The 23,911-nt window shown below is 38.5% G+C and overlaps 1 protein-coding gene across 1 annotated transcript; it reads right to left on the reverse strand.

Moving 5' to 3' along the window:
* Nucleotides 1–855: 855 nt before the first annotated feature.
* Fbxw12 (F-box and WD repeat domain containing 12) lies at nt 856–22,375 on the reverse strand. Its single transcript, XM_047565445.1, has 11 exons — nt 22,286–22,375; nt 21,638–21,675; nt 21,260–21,432; nt 20,986–20,988; nt 20,288–20,391; nt 8,809–9,018; nt 8,087–8,245; nt 5,364–5,574; nt 4,712–4,890; nt 4,404–4,537; nt 856–958 (listed from the first exon to the last, which is right to left on the reverse strand). Exons 1-11 carry the CDS (start codon nt 22,373–22,375, stop codon nt 856–858), a joined length of 1,404 nt encoding a protein of 467 aa, XP_047421401.1.
* Nucleotides 22,376–23,911: the final 1,536 nt, after the last annotated feature.

The raw sequence follows: 23,911 nt of genomic DNA on the forward strand, positions 1-23,911 counted from the left end.
CTTGCGCATCCCTCTGACAGAAACACTTTCCCTCACCCATCTGTATGTGGAAGAAACCCTATAAATGGAATCTTTAGCTAGTGATACAAGGATGGGGGCCAGCTCTGTCATGTTTAATACCATGGCTATAGTAATATGCAAATTGAAATACTTACATGTTTAGCCTTTGATATAGTCTCTATTTCCAAGTCCTATTAAGTATTTATTCCCATCTGTATTTTGAGATAGAAATCTGACAGTGATTTATCAGAGCAGATTGGGATTTCTATTCCTACAAATGATAGCATAACTTTGCCAGATCTATATAGTTATTCAAAACCAAATTTAAGAGTATGATTAAAAGGCCAACTGGGAAGAAAAAGGGACCAATTGAGAAGACTATAGTCTGAGTCTCTTCTAGCTATCTTTAAATATTAATCTATGTCTTTCTAATACTTTTTTTTTTTTTTTTTTTTTTTTTTTGCTCAGATTGACTTTTTTTTTTTGGTTGCTTATAGGCAAGAACATTGAGGCTGATTTTAAAGTGAAAGAATTTGTCAATCTAAGTTTACAATTGAAAATCTTCCCCACAACATATTCTTCCTGAATTATTTGGAAATGTACCTCTGTGACTATTTACATTTTACTACCTTATTTGCATTCTGTGCTCCCCTGATGGCAAGGACAAAGGATGTGTTGCTCCACACTATCTGTATAGTGCCTGTTCATAACATCTGTCATGAGTCCAATTCACTGTATATACAACCATTTCTTAACAGCATTTAAATCATTCTGGTCTTGCAAACAGAATTCTCTTTATTACATCAAGGAGGAAGAAGAGGAGGAGGATCAAAGTTAATTCCATTGGTTTCCATGTTATGAATTCAAAGCATACATCACCAGAATGTTGGATTCATGAACTCTTGACACCACTCGTACTATGCTCACATTATCACATATTGCCCTGGAGACCTGGTTGCTGGCAGAAGAAACAAGATCAGTGGATGAAATGGAAACTAGGTATTGTTGATATTAAATTAGTACTTGACAAAACTAAAAATATTCTTTCTAATTGGTCCTTTAATCATACTCTTGAATTTGGTTTTGAGTAACTGCATAGATCCAGCCAAGTTATACTGAGTATCATTTGCAGGAGTAGCAATCCCAACCTACTCATGAGGATAAAGCCCTTTTGACCACCTTCTGTGTACTGTGGTGAGTAGAAGTGGTAACCCCTTTCTCTCCCACCGAGTATGCATAGACAAGTAACAACTAAACCCCATAAGGATTTGGGGTACAGTTCAGTGCTAGACTTCACACTTTGCATGCACAAGACTCTGGGTTCAATCTCTAGCACAAACAAAACAAAACAACAACAACAAAAAAGCAAAATCCCCCAAATTGGTAAATCTACAGTTTCAAAGAGCTGATCAAACCCAAACACGTTAAAATTTAAGAAATGCACACTAGAAACATCATAATCTAGTCTCTGAAAACTAAAGACAAAGAAAATAACTGAAAATCAGAGGACAGCACATGTTTTATAGAAAGATTTGAATGACAGTGGATTTCTCAGACTTAACAAGTGTTGGCAAAGATGTGGAGAAAAGGAAACACTTGTACACTGTTGGTTGAAACTGTAAATTTGGTACAGTTATTATGGAAAACAGTATGGAAGTTCCTCAAAACATCAAAAATAGATCTACCATATGATATATAGATAAATATATCTACCATATGATCTATCATATAATGATCCACTTCTGAGTATATATCCAAAGGAATGGAGATCAGTATGTCAAAGAGATAATTTTACTCCTGTGTTCATTGAGACATTATTCACAATATTCAAGATATGGAATCAACCTAAGTGTATGTCAATGGATAAAGGAAGAAAATGTGGTATATATACAATGGAATACTATTTTGGAAAATAAGGAAATATGTCATATGCAACAGCATGGATGAATCACTATGTGACATTATGCTAAGGGAAACAAATCAGACACAGAACCACAAATACTATTTGATTTCAATTATATACAGAATCTAAAGCAAAATTGAACTCATTGAAGTAGAGAGTAGAATGGCAACTGAGCATGGGGTGCAGAAGGAATGGGAAAATGGAGTCAAAAGGTACAAAGTTTTAGACAGGAAGAATAAATTGTGGAGATCTTTGGTGCACTATGATGACTACAGTTAGTAGTAATTAATTTGCAAATTGCCAAAAGTAGATTTTAATGTTTTCACCTCAAAAAAGTATGAGGTGATTAATATGTTAATTGGCTTGGTTCAATCATCTACAAATGTATACAAACATGAAGACATTACACTGTACCCAATATATATATAGTTATTTGTTAATCATAGATTTAAAAATAAAGTTCTATGTCCTGATAAAAATAAAGGAAGTTAATCAATATAATTCACTCTAATTATCTAAAGAAACCCATAAGCTTATCACAATTTATGTAAGGAAAGCATTTGGAAAAATTCAACATTTGTGATAAAAATCTTCAGCAAATGAGGACTACAAGAGAACTTCCTTAACCCAATAAGTGGCATCTACAAAGATATGGTGAATATACTAATGATGAAAGACTGAACATTTTTTATCTACTCCAACATTGTGTTGAAGGTTGTAGCCAATGCAGTGAAGAAGGATCAGGGAGTAAATGCATACATGTTGGAATGGAAGAAAATAGTCTCTATTTACATACAATATGACTGTCTACCTAGACCCCCCCCATAAAATATCTGCAAATATATATCAAGTATATTAGATGTTGGACTCAGTGGCAGACACTTGTAATCCCAGTAACAAAAGAGGATGAGGCAGGGGATCAAAAGTTCAAGGCCAGCCTCAGCATCTTACCAAGACATTGTCTCAAAATAAAAAATAAAAAGGATGGGGATATAGCTCAGAGGTAGCATACCCTGGGGTTCAATCCCCAGTACCACAACACAGAAACAAACAAACAAAAAACCCCCAAAATACAGAACAAAACAATTCCAAGGACAAACAAAAAACGAAACCTGCTAGAATAATTAAGCAAGTTTGCAGGATGATGTCAATATACAATTCATTTCTACACACTAGTAATGAAAAAAATTGAAATAAGACCATATTTTTATTTTTAAAAATTGTTTTAGATGTTTTTGTACCTTAATTTTATTCATTTATTTATATGGGGTGCTAAGAATCAAACCCAGTGCCTCATACATGCTAGGTAAGCACTCTACCCCTGAACTACAATCCCAGTCCTGAGATTATAGTTTTTATAATGGCACCAAAATCATAAAATACTTGCCCAGCATGCACAAGGTCCTGGATTCTCCAGCACTGCACAAAAACCAAAAAAGGCCCCAAAACAAATAACCTCCCAAACAAAAAATCCAAAACAACCTAAAACAACCCCAAAACCAAGGAATCCCATAACCCTGAAACCTTAGGCATAAGTATTTTTACCAAATATGTGCAAAATCTGTACCTAAGCAACTCTGAAAACACTGATTAAAGAAATCAAAGAAAACCTAAATAAGGAAACATACAGGATCATGGATTATAAGAGTCAGTATAGTGAAAATGCTAATTTCCCTCCAAAATATCTACTGGATCTATAGAATTCTAATATGAACCACAGCACAATTTTTGGAGAACTTTATAATGGAAAACTTTGTTTATGTGGAAAAAAAAAGGAACTAGAATAGCTAAATAATTTTACAAAAGAACAAATTATAGAACTTGAATACTCCAATTTCAAAGTTTCCACAAAAAGTTACTTTCAAGGTAGTGTGTAATCAATAGAACAAAGGTCTTTCTACTAACACACGCAATTTGATGGTGCTGGGGATGCAATTTTTGACAAAGTTTCAAAGACAATTTTTTGGAGATAGTTTTTATTCAATAAGTGATGCTGATGCTGAATAACCACATACAAACATATAAACCTGGATCTTTATTTTGCTCATACAAAATTTAACTTAATGTGGATCATAAATTTAAAACCTGCCATTATAAAACTTTTAGAGAAAAAACACAAGAGAAAATCTTTGTGGTCTTGGTTTAGGCAAAGATTTCTTAGATGCAACACCTAAAGGTCAATCATTTTGGAAGAAAAATTGAACTTCAAAATTAAGAACAGTGTCTCTGAAAGACACTCTTAAGAGGGTACTGAACTGGGATTTTAGTGGTAGATGGACACAATATCTTTGTTTTTATGTGGTGCTGAGGATCAAACCCACTGTCTAAGCAAGTGCTCTGCCACTGAGCTCAATCCCAACTCCACCAATGCTCTTTTCAATCATAAGTTTATTCATATATATCTACAAAGAATCTTAAAAAAAAAAAACCCTATTATCCTTTCATTTATTTTTATGTAGAAATAAACTTCAGGAAAAGTTTGTCACAAAACAGGGCTTACCATCTTGGTGTCACACTACTCCCCAGGTATTCCAGGTGACAGCACCTCTTGAGATATGGGTAATGGCCTCCCTCTTCCCACATGTACACATGTATAGAACCATCCACAGATGCAGCAAGGACATGGAGAGAATCCTTCAAAGGATATCCGGGAGTGAGTGGACAATGAGTCAAGCTCAGATCAAAAAGTAGGGGAAGGGACTAGGATGTAGCTCAATGGCAGAGTGCCTTGCCAGGCATGCATGAGGCCCTGGGTTCAATCCCCAGCACGGGGAGGGGGGTGGAGGGGAAAGAAAGCATCCTACATACCACCCATATGTTGCTGATGGTGCTCTGGTGGCCCTCAAATCGTTGCAGCATGAGGCCATTAACAGTGAAGAGGAATAGGTATGGCCCACTCTCAAAGACAATCATACTTCCATCACCAACTCCCATCCAATTAGGGCTGTCTATATGAACTGGCAACAGGAAACTTGCAATCTGATGTGCTGTTTTCATATAAAACATGTACACGCACATATAGGCACATTGTTTAGTCAGAAACTTGCACTGAATGAAAAAACATACTTCCTACTTCCATGGGACCACAGTCCAGTGTGGACAATGAAGTAGCCTGACAAATCCATGTCACTGACTATGATAATGGGTGCCCCAACACAAGAACAGAAGATTATGGACAACAAATAATAACTTAAACATTGAAAAGAAGCCTTTACTGAAAATGTGCATTGGAACCCTGGTCCTAAGATATAATAGAAATCAAAACACATCTTCCCCAGAGAGCAGGGTAGACTGTAGAGATCAGCATGAATATCAGAATCAAACAGGCATGGGGTCACACCCAGCTAAGGAAATCCTCTGGTCCCTTTACACAGACTGACTTCTTCATATCTGTTAAGGGCACAGGAGTGCATGTGGGATAAGGAAGAGAAATGAGTATTTCTAATGTTGCATAGCCTACCTTGGATGTCTTTTCTACCCCAAGGACTTTCTGCTGTTAGATCAAAAGTGGTAAATCCTGTTTTCTTTTGGGAACCTCTCCGATACATCAGCGTTATCCTGTTTTCTCTCCTTGGAGTCCAGCAGCCTCTGTAGCATGATGCAAATGGGACAGTGAAGTACAGAGGGGTGCTGTATTCTGATGGTCTCAGTAAACACTCTGTGAAAAAAACCTAAGGAGAGAGTATTACGCATGGAGTCAGGTGAAGGGAAAAGTAGAGTATCTCAGTGCAGGAGGGACTGTCGGGGTTTCGGCCGGACCCCTGGCCCTAGGTGTGGCAAGGCTAAGATGGCGCCTGGCAGGATGCCAGTGTGGTTGAGTGTAGCTAGCTTGTGCGCAAACAACTGATGTCACTTGAGGAAGTTTCAGTGATTGGTTGAGGCCCCCTCATGGACACTGCATGCCTGTATATGCTGCCTGTATCTGTCCACGCTCTCCCCTCGTGCTCTGTATGATGATTGGTCGCTTGGAGGCATATAGTGAGGTGTAGCTTCCCCCAAAAGAGGAAGAAGAAGCAAGAAAGAAACCACGGCAGACGCGCGCAATAGAGAGCTGAAAAGAACCAGGTGTCGTGTCTCTCTGCGGGCAGGGAGTGCGATAGGTGGCGCCGAAACCCAGGAGCTCTACAGGTAAAGTAAAAGGTAAGTATTTATATTCATATTAAGACCTTGAGTCCGTCAGTGCTATTCATATTAAGACCTTGAGTCCGTCAGTGCTATTCATATTAAGACCTTGAGTCCGTCAGTGATATTCATTTCAAGACCTTGAGTCCGGCAGTGCAGGGTAGGGAACCCAGCAAAATTGAGTCTACATAGGTAGATGCAGTGGTACCAGATTGTTTGTGTGGTGTGTGTTATTTTTGTGTTAGTTGTGTGGTTTGTTTTTGTACTTAGATTAGCTCTTAGTGTTGTGAAATTTAACCATGGAAACAGAACTGTCTAAAATTAAAATACAACAGCCTCTCAGAGAGCTGCTGAAAAATCACGAAACTCCGTTAAAAGTAAAAACAGCTAGAACGTTTCTTGATACCATAGAAAAGGTTTCTCCGTGGTTTTTAGAAGAAGGATTGTTAAATATACCACAGTGGGAGCAGTTAGGAGAAGATCTGCGCACAGCAGAGAAACAAAAGTCGCTACCTGTGGGAACTTTAGCCATTTGGTCTTTGATTAAATCCTGTTTGCAGCACAAAGAGAAACGAAAACTAAGAGGACCTTTAGAAGAGGGAAGTCAGGTCTTAGAGGAGATTAAAGAGGAACAGTCTTGTTCTCATCACTCAGAAGGGAAGTGTAACTCAGGCGGGGAGGATTCAGAAGAGGAACTTTCAGGGGAGGAACTAGAAAGGACATTTGGGAAGCTAACAATGCAGTCTAAGCGCCCTATTAATGATGACATTGACACCGGTGAAGACTCGAGACCTGTGGGCAATAGTTAAAAAACACTCTTTTGTGGAGCCTCTGACTGAGGACAGTCAGGTTTTGGAGAAAAAATAAGAGAAAAGGTCTAAAACATCAAAAAGGGCGTCAATAAGATCAGGGACAAACAAAAATAAAAATGAAAGTGGGTGTAAGGAACAACTTGTTAGAAAGAGGGAAATCAGTTTAGGGGAGGGTCCCCCTAGGCAGAGAGACACGACACCTGGTTCTTTTCAGCTCTTTATTGCGCGCGTCTGCCGTGGTTTCTTTCTTGCTTCTTCTTCCTCTTTTGGGGGAAGCTACACCTCACTATATGCCTCCAAGCGACCAATCATCATACAGAGCACGAGGGGAGAGCGTGGACAGATACAGGCAGCATATACAGGCATGCAGTGTCCATGAGGGGGCCTCAACCAATCACTGAAACTTCCTCAAGTGACATCAGTTGTTTGCGCACAAGCTAGCTACACTCAACCACACTGGCATCCTGCCAGGCGCCATCTTAGCCTTGCCACACCTAGGGCCAGGGGTCCGGCCGAAACCCCGACAAGGGACTCCAGATAAGCCACTGTAAGAGCCCTCCTCCTATGGCCAAAGCTCTATTCTGCATCTTAGGAAAGGTTAAACAATTATTGCTTCACTCCAAAGCATAAGGAGCTCATTGTCTTCCTATCTTCCTGTCATGTTCACAGATAGAATAGAGTCCCTGATGTAGGCTGAAGGGTTACAAATCATCTTGCCACATTGAACTCTAGTCAAGATGAGATTGGGTAAATCAATTTTCCCTTCTTGGAAAACTAGTCAAGGGTTGTTTGGCTTTTACTACCTCCCCTCTTGACTCCCTGCTCTCTGTTGCCCAGTCTATAGGTGCCATGCTACAGATGACCTGCTCAGAGGTCAAAGACTTCCTTAGGGTAACTCTAAGTCTCTAAGAGTATTTCCTTTTGGACTTCTCTGTACTTTCTAACCAAGGTAGATAAAAATTCAGAAAGCAAAAGAGAACAAGGTTACCAGAGGTCCTTTTTCTTCTTCTTTCCTTCACCTTTTAAAGTTTCATGAACATACTTTAATTAATAAACATTTGCCACGGCAACTAGATATTATTGTTTTCTGACTATTTCAATAGATTCTGCTTATGATACGGCCTTAGAGAGGAGAGAGCATTAGGCCTATTCCTCATTGACTCTGTAGTTGCTCGGACACTTCCCAACTTGATCTTCCTAATGCTCAACCATCCTATCCTAAACTTGAAGTTCACAGAACAGCACCTACCTTTGGCAAGATATGTTGATGTATCCCACACGCAAAGACCCATTTCTTGTCAGGAGAGCAGTGTAGAAGATCAACACTATATTGAAAAGCATGGACTTTAGAAATATCCCTTAACTCAGGCATTGTAAATGTGTGGATGTTACCATCAGAATCACCCACCTGCAACCAAAGCATCACCACCATGTCAACAGAAAAAGATGTGAAATCCTAAAGTACTCAGGGGGCAGCACTGTCATTGGCAATATATGCCACGATTTCTTCAATCATGTAATGGAGATCTAAACTTCTGACCAGCTTGCCTTCCAAAGTTGTCGGGATAATCCCATGGAATAAAAATTTCTAAGCTCCAAAACATTCTTGCAAAAGACAATTATTTGTAGGCACATTTGTAGCACTGTTTTCTTCTCAGTGTTTGCCCATATTCACATCTTACTTTCCACTGTTGCCCTAATTCATGGATAACAATGTACACTTGAAAGAAGAAACAGATGTGACATAATTCAGGAACTTAATTCTCACCACAGAATTATGACTGGGGAAATATACATGAGGTAGGTCAAGATGGAATGGAGGTTTTTGTGGTCAATAATCACTGGTATTTTGTGACCAATTTCTAGGTTAGAAGACAGATCACAATGTAACAGTAATAGGACCTCAAAGCCTTCAAGGTAACAGTAAGAATTTCATTTTGTGCACCCACTTCAGGTGGGGGGCTCACTTACCATCAGGAATGGCCCATCCTTTGTGAGAAAAGCTTTCAAGGAAAAACAGATTCGAGTAATGGTACAAGTAGCCAGAGGATCCCTGTCATGACAATTCCAAACTTTGATAGTTCTCTCCATATCCGCAGTGATTGCGAGATGCATCTGAGGGAGGGTCTCCAGATTTGTGATATTGGACTGCTGTACTGGACTTGACCAGATCATAGTGCCCTAGAGAACAAGAGCAACATTCTGTGTTCCAGGAACATACCCAACTGTTTTCATTCTGCCAATGCTTATTTGGAAGCCTATTCCAAATCAGACCCATTTTTTGCTTTTGGGAAAAGCACATCAAGATTCTAAACATCAATTATTTGGTGATAGGAGTGAACATGAAAACAGGAACTATGCATTATGCGCAGAGATAGGAACTCAGAATATGAGGAACAGAAAGAATGATCAGACTCTGTTCAAATCAGTTCTGCCTCTTAAGCAACAGTGTGACAACCAGCAAGTTACTTCCTATCATGACTTCTTATGGGGTTGTTATTACATTTTGTAACACATGAAACAGAATTCTGCCTTGGGAATTCTAGGAGTTCAAAATACATCGACCACCATGAAAACTGTTATTCCAACTTTATACCAACCTTTTACATTGCAAATAAGACAGAAGAAATAACTTCTCCTACAGGCTTTTCTTTAGCCTTTTAAAAATTGTGAAGTATATGTATAAAGACAAATATAAATGTGAATTTAGTAAATCATACCACTTCTAAGGTGGTTATAATTCAAGGTAACCAACTTCTAAGCCCTCCCAAACTCTCCTTGCACTTGATCTATTTAATAACCATTTTATCCTTCTCAAATGTAATCTTTACTTTGATTATTAGCATCAGAAGGTACATTGTTATAGTGTAATCTATTGCCATGTTTTGTTATATCAGTTTCTGTTGGGTCAGAAATTCAGGTGTGACTTGACAAGGTAGTTCTGGTTCTGGATCTCTCATGAAGTTGCAGTCAAGTTTCACTTTCAAAATATCACTCACATGGCTGGCAATTTGGTGCTGGATACTGGCAGGAGTCCTCTGTACCTCACCACACAGCTGTCTCTAGAAGTCTGCTTGACCATCTACCCTCATCACATTGTGGCTGAATTTCTAAGAGCCAGCGACCTTAGTAGAACAGTCTTTCAAGACACAGCTTCAGACGTTACACACCATTATTTCTACAACATCTTATTGGTTACATTGTGGCAGTAAACTACACAAGATCATGAATACTATGGGGCAAAGATGTTGGGGCCATCTTACAGACTGGCTGTCACAATCCACTCTGTGGCCCCTAATATTTCACTTTCCTCCCATGTGAAAATACATTCACCATCTTCCAATTTGTCCAAATGTCTCATACCATTAAAGCATTAAAAAAATCTCAGAACTCATTGTTTAATTAGGTCCAGGTATAGATGAAGCTCTTCAGATTCAATTGATCTTGATGTGAAATCTTTGAAATACATACACACGTTATTTATCCTCCATATCCTCAAAATACAAGGGCAGGGTAGGCATAGAATGACACAGTCACTGCCATTTAAAAAAGGGGAAAAATGGAAAAATAGGATGGGAAGCACCAATGAATCACTGATAAACAGAACTTTTAAAAATCTAATAGAGAAAATGCTGGTAGTTTGACGATTAGGAATTAAACCTTGAGCAAGATTCTTCATGGCTCTTTGTTCTCCCTTCTGTGCACCATGGAAAAATTTGCAGCCAAGTAGTTTTTGGAACCTTCTCCCTGCCTGTAAGTTTTGGGATCCAAGGACTGATTTTCCTTTGTTAAATACCTTTGCAATGTATTTACCCTTTAAACCCAAGTTGGCAATGTTTTTGGCAATGTCATTTTTTTCCCAATGTCATTCTTTTGAAAAACTTTGTGGTTCTCTTAAGAACCTTATTGGCGTTTTTGCTACTAGACAATAGCCATATTCACATGTCTTTGAGATAAATGCTTTTATATCTTGGTATTCTGCTGTGGCCACTGAGGATAATGCCTTAAAGTTCTTAAAAGTCCCATTGACATAACAATTCTCCAAGGAACTGTTTTGCTTATTTCTGAAATCTATCAAAGAATTTTGCAGCCATTCCTTTGGCTTCATCTTTGTAGTGTTATTTCCTGATTTGATCTTTACTTGGAACCCGTTTCTTGAATTTTAGCATCATTTTCCATTTGAAGAGGCTGTAGATTTCCAAAACCAGCAATTCTTAACTCCCCTTTATTTGGAAGTCATTACTTTAATCTCTTTGTTTTCTCTTGCATTTTACTATGAACTGCAAAAATGATCAGCATTGAGAATTCTGCCTGGAAATGTCTTTAGCAACACCATTCAATTTGTTGCTAACATTTTCTAATTTTCACTTCACATGGGTGACAGTATTGCTAAACTTCTGCCACTATATGACAAGGACCCATTTTCTCCATTGTCCAATATTTCTTATACTTTCCTTTAAGCCCTCATGCAGGTCATGAGGTTTTTGATAATCATTTAAAACTCGACCTTCTCTTCTGAGTCTCCTTCACAGCTTATGCCCACTGCCTGGTTCCAAAGCTTCTTCCACATTTTAGGTTTTTGTTATAGCAGCACTCTGTTTCCAGGTACCAAGGATTACACCAGTTAAATATTGTTACATAACAAATTATATTGAGGATTAAAGCAATAATCAGTTTCTGTGAATTAAAAAGCCCAGAATACATTAACTGAGTGGTTCTGGCTTAGAGTGTCTTATGAGGTTGTAGAAGGCTGCCAAGATGATTCAATTACATGATGGCAAGTTGGTGTTTGCTGTTGGCAGGAGGTCTGGATTCTTTGCTATCTGACCATTGGGCTCTTTGCTCTCAGGGACATGATGCTGGCATCTTCTGTAAAAAGTTACCTAAGAGATACTCTTCTATGTGTTTTTTGAGTTTCCCTATAAACTCATACTTTTAAGAGGGCAATTATACTTCAAAAGACCATGGGTATTAGAGAGTCATTACACAATTTTTTTTTTAAACAAAAGGAGAGAAATAAACAGGAAAATCCAAAAAAAATACAATCATTGGGGACCCACTTTGGAGTCTTCCAACTCCCTACTCAGTGCTCCTTGCATTACCTTGTTAATCCTCACAAGATCCTTATGTCCCTTTGAGGTAATCAGAGTTAGAGATCATTTTCTGCAAAAGCAACATAACAATTGCCAATCATTGACAAAGAGGCAGTAAAAAAAAAAAGTAATGAAGGTACTTAACACCAAAAGATTATTTCATGAAGTCACTTTATGTTACTGGTAGAAAATAAGTTCTTATACAAGTTTATATATAGGAATACATATTAAAAAGCAAATTCCTGAGACAACAGAGGGTAGGCAAGATGGCTGAATAGAGGCACCTAGCATTCACCTGCTCTTTCACAAGGAAGAACTAAAGCAACAGGTGTATATGTGACGATTGAGGTGAGTATTGGCAGGGCAACCTTGGAATTCAACAGTAGAAAGATGGAAATTAGTAAAATCCAAAGACCTGATATAGCAGTAGAGCAAGAGAAAATATCCCATTGCCTGCCATTCTGGTTTTAGTCCCTCTCTGAAGGAATAAAGGTGAAAGAGTTCCAGCAAACTATCAGTGCATATACTGGTAAAGTTTCATGGCTCTTGCAGTCTTAGAGCCTAAATAGATAATAGAGATCTTTACAGCAGTCTGGCTTTGGAAAAGGAATTCACTTCATCTCCGAGTGAACCAAGGGTGCTGTAGACAGAAGCCAACTTGAGAAGGGACCTCCTGTCTGAATTTGGACTGCTCTATTGTCTAAATATTGCCCTGCAATATTCTCATTTCTAGTATTATAGACATTCCACTGCATTGTCTCGGGGGTGACTGCCTCATGAACTAAACTTAGCTTGGTGGAGAGGCTTACACAAATTGCTGAGAGTACTACACAGTGGGGAATGGGTGCTATGATGTGGAGGGGAGTAGGGGGTGCCCTCTGCAAGAACTGGGGGATGGTGAGTCTGCCCTGTGAGACCAGGGACTTGGCCAGTCACTGAAGATTGCCTGCAGAGTTCTTGCCACCGCTCTCCCAGCACCATGCAAAGGTGCCTACCACTAACGAGGTAGATAAAGAACTCAGATTCTATTGCTCCTCATCCCCAACACAGAGGGATGTTGGGGCAGTTTCAAGCAACACTACTACAGCTCCAAATGTAGTCATGCCCCAAGATGCACGGCTAAAGAGGGTCTGAAAACAATCTTTGCTCTGTGCTGACCTTGTTCTGCTCTCCTTTTATCCTTTAAGCACCCCAACTGAGAGAAATTTTACCCAGCTCCAACCATGACCCACTTCTGCTTGATCCCTGATGGATGCTACAACTGAATTAGGGAGAGAAATGCCCCTGACTGTTGCCCTGTCCCTAGGTGTGCACAGTTGTGGGGGGTGCCTAAGGTTCTGCTCCTGCTTATAGTAGCAGTACAGAGGAATCACACAACTTTTGCTTTCACTACACCTATACAGGTAATCTGCTCAGTAGCCCACACTTTACCTGTGCAGATACCCTGCATATGTTGTCCCTACACCTTGTCTGACATACTGCTGAGAAGCCAGGGTGAGAGCATAGAAGGGTATAGTGCTTCCTCTCCAGCCTCTGCAGGAGAAGCACCTGGCCTCACAACATATCTCATCAGATAAATGTTTCAGGACCCTTATCACTAACAGAATAACCAATTCTAGAGACCCATTCAAGTAACAGAATCATTATCAATGCCTGAGGAAACTCCCACCACCTGAGAGGAGCTGCCACTCTATTGTAGGAGTAATCACACAGGATTTACCCCCCCTCCACTCTGCTATCTACGCCACATCTTCCTGAACTGCTTATGGTGTCCCCACTCTTGCATGACCCACAGAGATAGTGAGTTTCTGACTCTGATATAGTATTGCTGTATCCAAATAGACCTATCACAGGCAAAGAAGCTACGAGGAGATTACACTGTCATACCCAGCTGGAGATGAATTCTGTACAACAAATAGATTCTGGAAGATTCATCTTCAGGGGAAAGCTACTTACTAAGAAAGCCATCCTGTAAAAATGGTAGAGGTATCCGCTTCATCAGATGTGCAAATCAGCATAGGAGCACAAGAAATATGAAAAAACAAGGTAATATGACCCAATCTTAAAGATCATTAACCCTGTAGTAACAGACTCCAAAGACAGTTAAGTGGATGAAATTCCTGATAAAGAATTCAGAAGATTAATTTTAAGAAAGCTCAGTAGGATCCAATGGAAGACAGACAACCAATGAAACAAAATTAGGAAGATAATGCAGGATATAAATAAAATCAGGAGGAAGGGGAGGAAAGGATGGAGGGGAGGAAGGGATGGAGGGGAGGAAGGGATGGAGGGAGGAAGGGATGGAGGGGAGGGGGGGAGGGAGGGGAGGGGGAAGGAGGGAGGAAGGGAGGAGGGAGAGAGATATTTTGAAAAAGAACCATTTAGAAATCTTGGAAATGGATAAAAAATTCAGTTGAAAACTTCAACTACACATTAAAAGTGGAAGAAATGACATTGGAATTTTAAGACAGGTCTTTTAAAATATCACATTCAGACAGAAGTAAAGAAAAAATGATGAGGAGAACATCCAAGATTTTGGGACACCATTAAAAGATCAAATGTCTACATCACCAGCAAACCCAAAAGGGGAAGAAAAAAGTTAAGGGCACAGAAAATCTCTTCAATGAAATAGCAGAAAATTTCCCTGATCTTGGGACATACGTCAACACTGAGGCATAGGATGTCTAAAACTTCAAGTGGACATGATCCTCACCATGACATAATCAAGCTGTCAAAATTACAGGATGAAGAAAGAATTTTAAAATTTGCAAGAGAAAAGTGCCAAGTCACATTTATGGGCAACCCCATTAGATTAAGAGTAGGTTTCTCAGTAGAAACTGAGGAGGAGGACATGGAATGATGTATTTCAGTAGGAGGGCATGGGATGATGTATTTAAGTCCTGAAAGAAAATAACTACCAATCGATATTACCATGCTCAGCAAGGCTCTCCTTCAGAATCAAAGCAGAAGTAGACCTTACAAGATAAGCAAAACTGAAGAAATTTAACCACTAGACCAACTTAAAAATGCTTAAGTAAATTCTACATCCAGAAGTGGAAGAAAGATAATTAGCATTATGATAGCATGTGAAAATATAAATCCCACTAGAAGAGTAGATACACAAATGATAAACAGAAATCATTAGAACGTAAATCAAACCACAAAGGTGAATAAAGAACAAACATAATATTCAGTGACCAGAAGAAAAAAACAAAATGACAGTCTTGAGTCCATACCTTTCAATAATAATTCTGAATGTAAACAGTCTTAATTCTCCTGTTAAAAGTTACAGTGTGGTTGAATGGAATATAAAACACCAAGTGATATGTTGCATATAAGTAACTCACCTCACAATATGGACACACACAGACTGAAAATGAAAGGATGGAAAATGATATTTAAAAAATGGAGTGTGAGAACAAGCAGGAATAGCTATATTTGTATCTGACAAGACTTTAGAACAAAAACAGTAAGAAGGGACCATGAAGGTCACTATATAATGATTATGGGATCAATCAATCAAGAAGATATGATTATTCATCTCTACGTACCTAATGATGAAGCAGCCACTTTTATAAGACAAACACTAATAAAATAAAAGGAAGATGTACACTTTAATACAATAATAGTGGGGGATTTCCATACTCCACTCTTGCTAATAGATCATCCAGATCCCACCCCCTGCCAGCAAATGAACAAAGAAACATCAGAATTAAACTAAGTATAGATCAAATAGACTTAATAGACATTTAGAGAACATTTCATCCAACAGCTGTGGAATGTATATTCTTTTTGTCAGCACATGGAAATTTCTCTAGAATAGATCATGTAGTCAACCACAAGTCTTAACTTCAAAAATTTGAAATCATATCTTGTATATTTTTGGATTACAAAGGAATGAAACTAGAGATCAAAAGCAAGGAAAACTTTAGAAATTATACAAATACATGGAGACTGAACAATACACTTTTGAACAAATAGCAGGTCACTGAGGAAGTCAGAAGGGAAATTAAATTACTTGAAAAAAATGAAAATGGAAACATAACATACAGAAATCTATGGCTTACAGCAAAAGCAGTACAAGAGGAAAGTTTATAGCACTGGGTGCCTAAATTAAAAAAAGATTTAAAATAAACAATTATGCCTCTCAAGGTCTTAGAAAAGGAATAGAATGTATCCAAAATTAGTAGAAGGTAAGAAATAATAAATATAGGAGCAGAAATAAATGAAACCGTTGGTTCTTTGAAAAGATAAAATTGACAAATAGACCCAAATAAAATTAGAGATAAAAAAAGAGACATTACAACTGATATAGACATTTGAACTTTTGAAGGATTATTAGGAATTCTTTTGAAAAGCTGCTAGAAATTGGAAAAATCTAGAGGAAATAAACAAATTTAGGGACTTATAGGGCCTACCAAGATTGAAGAAAGAAGATATAAAAAACCTGAGTAGACCGAAGAAAATAATGAATTTGAACCAGTAATAAAGGTTTCCAACAAAGAAAAACCTGTTGGTTCACTGAAACCCAGAAGGTTTCACTGTTGAATTTTACCCCCCCAAAAAATTTTTTTTATAGGGTTGAGGTTTGAACCCAGGGTCCTGTGCATTCCAGGCAAATGCTCTACTGCTGAACTACACAATTTTTGTTGGTACCAGGGATTAAACCTGGGGTGCTTAACCATCGAGTCATATCCCCAGCCCTTTTTATTTTTTTTAAAACTTGAGACAGGGAATTGCTAAGTTACATAGGGCCACTAAATTGCTGAGGCTGGCTTTGAACTTGTCATTCTCCTGCCTCAGCTTCCTGAATCACTGGGATTATAGGTGTGCATCACTGAGCCTGGCTTACCAAACATTTAACACAATGTTTCTCGAACTATGAGAACATATCTTTGATGAACATAGATGCAAAAATCTTCAGCAACATACTAGCAAATCAAATTCAATAGGACACCAGACATATCATACACCAAGATCAAATTGGTTTCATGAAAACCAGTATGAACCAAGAATGGTTCAACAAATGAAAATCAATAGACATCACAAATAAAATCAAGGATAAAAATAATGTGCTTGCCTAAATAGATGCAGAAAAAGTGTTTGATAAAATTTGATAAAATTCCTGAACAAATTAGGTATGGAAGGATCATATTTCAACATAAGGGCTATGTATGACAAGTCTATAGCAATGTTATACTGAATGGGGAAAAACTTGTTTATTTAAGATCAGGAATGCAACAAGGGTGTCTACTCTTCCTGCTCTTATTTAATATAGTACTAGAAATTTTAGAGCAATTAGGCAAGAGAAAGAAATAAAAGGCATACGAATAGGAAAGGAGGAAGTCAAATTATCCCTGTTTGTGAATGATATGATTCTACATAAAGAAACTTCTAAAGACTCCACCAAAAACCTGATAAATTCAATAAAGTAGGAGGGTATGAAGGTTCACATAAAAATCAGTAGCTTGTCTATATTCTAATATATACCAGTTTGCTGAGAAAGAAATCATGAAAGCAGTCCCATTCACAATAGTCAGGCACAAAAAATACTAAGGAAGTAAAAGACATCTACAATAAAATTTTAAGACATGGAAGAAAGAAATTGAAGATGAAGACATTAAAAGATGGAAGAACCTCCAAGTTCATAGGTGGAAGAACTATTATTGCTAAAGTGACTATACTACCTAATCTACAGATTCAATGCAATCCCATCAAAACACCAATGACATTCTTCACAGAACTAGAAAATACTAAAACTCATCTGGAAGAATAGGAGACAGAATAGTCAAAGCAATCTGTGTGAAAAGAGAACTACTGGAGATCTCACAATACCCGATTTCAAGACGTACTACAGAACCATTCTACCAAAAAAACTGACAAAATAAAACCAAACAACAAACAAACAAAAACAAGTATTGGCATAAAAACAGACACAGACAAAGGGAACAGAATAGAGAACCCAGAAATAAATCCATGCATTTACAGCTAACTGATTCATGACAAAGTTGACAAAAATATTGGGGAAAGGAAGGGTACACCTGCTTAGTCAGCCAGATTGGATGAATCAACCCTGGCAATCAATGGGGTGACAGATATCATAGCCATATTACCCTTACATCCTTGGAAAAAGATACTTTTATGCATTGTTGGTATAATCACTTTGGAAATCAGAATGGAGATTCCTGAAGACTAGGAATGAAACTACCATATGACCCAGCTATCTCACTCCTTGGTATTTATCCAAAAGAAGTAAATCAGCATACTATAGTAATACATGCACATCAATGTTTATAGCAGCACAAGTCACAATAGCCAAGTTATGGAACCAACCCAGGAGCCCATCAACAGATGAATGGATGCACACACATACATATACACACAATTAATGGATAAGCACATGTGTGCGTACGTACACAGACACACACACACAAATGGAGTTCTACTCAACCATAAATAATGAAATTTTGTCATCTGCTGATAAATGAATAGAACTGCAGAACATTATGTGAAGTGAAATAAGCCAGACTCAATCAAGGGTGGAACATTTTCTCTTGTAGGTGGAAGCTAAAGAGAAAAAGGAATACAAAAGGAGATTTCATGAAAACAGAAGGGAAAGCAGTGAAACAGGAGCAAGGGTGAGGGAGGAGGGGAGGACAAGGGGAGAAACTGGGGTATGAAATTGACTAAGTTATGCTATGCACATATTGTGCATTTATTGTGTGAATATATCACAATGCATTCCAATTTTGCATCTGACTGTTTTAGTTAGATTTTTCTCTTTTTAAAAAAAATTTTTTGGTGTGGGGATTGATAACAGGATCATTTAACCACCGAGCCACATCTCTACTCCTTTTTAATTTTTTTGTTTAGCGATAGAGTCTTGCCAAGTTGCTTTGGGACTTGCTAAGTTGCTGAGGCTGGTTTTGAACTGGCATTCCTCTTGCCTGAGCCTCTGGGATTATGGGCATGTGCCACCACATCAAACTAGTTAGCTTTTTCATCACTGTGACCAAAATAGCTGACTAGAACAACTTAGAGGAAGAGAAGTTTATTTGGGGCTCATGGTTTTAGAGGTCTCAGTCTATAGACAGCCAACTCCATGGCTCTGGGCCTAAAGTGAGGCAGCACATCATGGGGGAAGGGCCCAATGGAGGAAAGCTGAACTCATTGCAAAGTGAGGAAGCAGAGAGAAAGGGAGGGGAAGGGACCACAGAGAAATTGCACCCTTCCAGGGCACATCCCTAGTGACTCACCTAATCCAGGCTGCCCCACTTACAGTTACCATTCATTCTATTCAAACGAGGATGAACTGATTAGGTTACAACTCTCATAATCATTTAACCTCTGAATATTCCTGCATTACCAGGAGTTTTTGGGGAATACCTCATATCTAAAATCAGAACAATAATTATAATGTACCAATTAAAACTAAGAAAATAGAAGGAAGTAAAATAGAGGAGAGAAAAGGGGCCAGGGGGAGGAAAAAGGAGAAGGAGAGGATAGAAATGGATAAAACTATGAATGTATGTATTTATGAATATGTCAAAATTAACTCTGTTATATATTACTATGATACACTAAAAAAAAAAGTATTTAATATTTAAGAGCAAACTTTATGGAGTAAAGCTGTTGGGCCCAATCCATTTGTCATTGAAATAAAGTATATCCACATCTTAAAAAATAAAATATGGTTTATATATATATACATATAAAATATGGAGTTTTATTCAGTCATAAACAAGAATGAAATTATGTCATTTGCTGGTAAATGGATAGAACTTGAGAACATTATGCTAAGTGAAATCAGTCACTCAGACTCAAAGATGGGATCTCTGAGAAAGAGAAATTAAAAAAAAAAAAAAAAAAAGAGGGAAATCTCACAAAAATAGAAGGGAGTCCAGTGAAGTAGAGAAAGGGGATTAGGGAGGGGAAGGGGTGGGAGGTGGAGCATGAAGAAGTTCTGGGGAATGAAGTCTACCAAATTAGGTTATATATATATATATATCCATATATAATTACATCATAAAGAATCCCCCTTTTATATATATAGTTATAATGCATTATATAAAATAATAGAAGGGTGATCAGTAGAGTAGAGCAAGCAGATCAGGGGAGGGAAGAGGGAGGGAAAGTACTGGGGAATGTGATTGACCAAATTATGTCATGTGCCTGTACAAATATGGTATAATGAATCTCACTATTATGTATAATTATTATGAACCAATAAAAATAAAATTAAAAAAGGAAAACCTGTTTTGAAACTTCGTTACAAGCTCCAAGTATCATTTTCCTCTCAGCATTATTTCATGTGTCACAGGTATGCATTAATTTTGTTACTCATTTGCCACACTCACCTCTTGTACATCCCAGGTATAAAGCTTGCACGTTGAAGACACAATACAAATGATTGACTTTCCTTGTCCATCTACTGTGATGCCACTCCCTGAGAGATAAGCCACTGGTCCCAAAATCCCTGGAAGGAAACACAGGTAATACTTGGTCATGAGATAGTAGAGGGATGATTCAAATCAAATAAAGATAATTTAAGTTTTTCTGGGTGGCAATTACGGAGAAGGCAGAAACTGGGCTTTGGAATTAGTCAAACGCAGGGTCCTGTTGCAGATTGGTCACTGGGAGATATTGGCAAACTTGCTTTTTCTCTTTAATCTGTTTCCATAGATTAATGGGTATTAGACCCTCCCCATGGAAATATAAATTTAAAAAAATCATGTGATATGAATATACAAATATACCAAAGGGAATTTCACCTTTATGTATATATAGAAAGTACCAATCAAAAATAAATGAACAAAAGGAAGATCAGGAGAGTAGAGGAAGGAGAGTAGGGGGAGGGGGAGGGAAAAGTTGGGGGAATGGGGATTAAAATAAAATTCCTTGCATGAATGGTTTTGTCAAAATGAACCCAACTATTATGTATAACTATAATGCTCTTTAAAAAATTCTTTCCATCAGAAAACTGTTACAAGTATTGAAAGCAGTATCGGGATAAAATGAACAGTAGTCTTTACTATTTAGGAGTTTATCCATCAACTCTCTCCTCCCCTAATTTTTTTTCTAGGATGGGTAGAAAGCCTTTGGAAAAAGGGAGCAACAGAGGCCTATTTTATGTTGTGAAATAGTTACTCTGCTTCCTCCATTTAGTACAGACACAGGAGGCAAGGCTCTGGTGATATGGCTATCATAGCAACCCAGGCCCATTAAGTTTTAATCCCTTTCTCCTTCACTGAATGAGAACACAGAAGTGCATACAGGGGAAAAATAGAGTGGACTTCTGAAAACAAGCTTATCATGCTCCTCCAAGACACCTGGCTCCATACCAAGGTTCTCAGCTGCTTCTTTGTAGATAAAGTCTTCTGACTGTGCACATGCCATCCGACGCTCCTGCTTTGTTTGGTGGAGGAATAACTGCTTCCATGTCTGTGTGCCCAGACGCTCATAGGTGAAGTTGCAGAAGCGCCATTTCTTTAGACATAGTCTCCTGGAAACAAGAGTCATAATCCCATTAGGCTGCCCTCAGCTCACCTCCACAGAGTCACTGTTATATCACATGAACCTTTTATTCATGTTAACCTTTCTGTGTGCCCTCCACAACACAGATGCACACAGCCCAAAGCATACAGTACAGGTACACAATTACATGGCCTTCTCCCTTCCCACCTTACCCTGCCCCTTTCTTTACTCACCTCCATAGGAAATCACTTTCTGCAATCTTATTCCAATTCTATGAGAGAGAAGGTAATTGATAAGCAATCAACACACAAATACTGGCTTCTCTTTTGCTTGCATTTATTCTGGGGGCTGAATCCAGAAAGGTTAATCTGACACAATCCCAGCTGTTAAAGCCTGCCCAGTCTGGAGAGAGGGAAGTGGGAACAGTAGAGTCCTATCACAGGTAATACAGGCACTCAATATTCCTGTGAGAGTTCAAAGGAAGAAGTAATTTTCTAGTACTTGAAATGGGAGCCTCTAGGATCATTTAGTCAAAATAACTCCTATACATCAGTTTGTTCTTTCCATTTAACAGAATGTGAGGCACTCAGAGTGAATGAGGTTAGCCCCCAAACCCTGAAATTATTGTTCTGCTATTCTGAAAACTGATGCACAACTGGTCAAGAGAAGTGAATAGATTCTAGGAACACTGGTATCAGAGCTAAGTGGATAATCTGAACAAGGTAAACTTAAGAAATGAAGGAAGGCTATGTACATGTGATGCTGGGGTAGCCAAGACCCATGGCTGAGGCTGAGAGGTGGAAGGGACCTGACAAGGTAGAGGATTGTGGGCTGGACGCTGGTCAATTCTGTCAGAGCGGCGGAAAGTGGAGGGCCTTTACCTTGTTCACTTTTGAAGCCTGTAGCAAGCTGAATGCATCCAGATATGAGAAGATTTTCACCATTGGCACATCAGGCAACTGCACCTCCATCTTACATGGCCCGAGCTGACATCCAGTCTTCTTTCTCCTTGTCAGGTTGCTCTGTATTTAAAGTCTTGGCCGCAGTCTGTAGCACCTGGAAGGATTTCCAGCCACAGCCCATTTGGCTCTGATTGAAACAAGCTGCAGGTGGGCAGATTCCTAGCCTGCCCTCCACTTTGGCCACTTCCTTGGGGTCAGATCCACTCAGCTGTGGGCATCCCTACCTAAACTCACTTGTTAGTGTTGTTCATTGTTAAGATGAACTCAACAACACCTTCTAGGCACTCAACAAGAAGAGTAGAACTGGGAGCAGCCCCAGTGGCAGAAGCACTTGCAAGCACTCTCTAGAAAATGTTAATTAACACACTTGGACAGATTTAGTTCTGCAGGTGGCACCTGTTTAGTTATTCCAAATTACTGGGGTAGGGAATCTGTTTGTCACATTTACACTGAATCTGGTTAGCAACATCCATCTCTCAGTACCAATACAGATTCTGAGTTTCTGCTTTTGTGAATTTACCTTTCTAGTGGGAGGGAAAAGAATGATTCAGAGATGTCTCCACAGAGATCATTGCTAAGGTAGTAGGCCTTGTTGGAGATGGCTCTCACAGTCCTTACCTGCTCCTGGGATGCAACAATTTTCTATAGTTACATATCTGCCAAGATTTTGACAACCCTTTCCAGTATATTCTACAGAGGGTGTCATGGAATGAATATTTGTGTCCCTCAAAATATGTTGAGGGCCAGGTATGGTGGCACATGCCTGTGATCCCAGCAATTTGGGAGGCTGAGGTAGGAGGACTGTAAGTTCAAAGCTAGCTTCAATAACTTAGCAAGCCCTAAGCAACTTAGTGAGACCATGTTTCAAAAAAAAAAAAGGGATTTTGGGAGGTAATTAGGTCATAAGGAGTTCTCGTTAATGAGATTAGTGCCATTTAAAAAAAAGTCCCTGGAGATATATTTCATCTTCCTCTGCTATGTGAAGGCGCAAGAAGTCAGCAGTCTGTAACCAGAATCCTGCCATGCTGGCACCCTGATCTTAGAATTCTGACTTCTGGAATAGTAAGAAATAAATTTCTGTTGTCTATAAGCCACCTGATTTATGGTACTTTGTTATAGCATCTTGAACTGAATAAGACAGAGGGTCCCTCTATGAAGCCCAATAGTGATGACTTCTTATATATATACATATATATATATATATATATATATACACATATATATTTTTTAGTTGTTGATGGATATTTATTTTATTCATTTCTTTATATGTGGTGCTGAGAATTGAATCCAGTGCCTCACACATGCAAGGCAAGTGCTCTACCACAACCTCAGCCCGACTTCTTTAAATGGTTGTCCACAGCCTGATTCATAGTGATTCTTCTTAGGAGTACTATTTTTTTCTACAATGTTATCTGCTCCATTAGCCAAAACAGGCTTGGATTGTTCAGGGACAATTAAATATACTCTGTTAGAATTTGGAATTGAAAATGATGACTAAACAATCATCAATTTATTCAAAATACAAATCCAATGACAATGGGGAGA

Source organism: Sciurus carolinensis, chromosome 9 (genome assembly GCF_902686445.1).
Source record: "Sciurus carolinensis chromosome 9, mSciCar1.2, whole genome shotgun sequence".
Taxonomy (NCBI): Eukaryota; Metazoa; Chordata; class Mammalia; order Rodentia; family Sciuridae; genus Sciurus; species Sciurus carolinensis.

What these genes read in the sequence shown, in the direction of transcription:
- Fbxw12 (XM_047565445.1), bottom strand. Translation starts at nt 22,375, where the DNA reads ATGGAGGTGCAGTTGCCTGATGTGCCAATGGTGAAAATCTTCTCATAT. An exon ending in AGGCTTCAAAAGTGAACAAG is followed by an intron (nt 21,676 to 22,285) that starts GTAAAGGCCCTC and finishes TCTCTCTCATAG; the next exon opens with AATTGGAATAAGATTGCAGA. An exon ending in GAAAGTGATTTCCTATGGAG is followed by an intron (nt 21,433 to 21,637) that starts GTGAGTAAAGAA and finishes TCTTGTTTCCAG; the next exon opens with GAGACTATGTCTAAAGAAAT.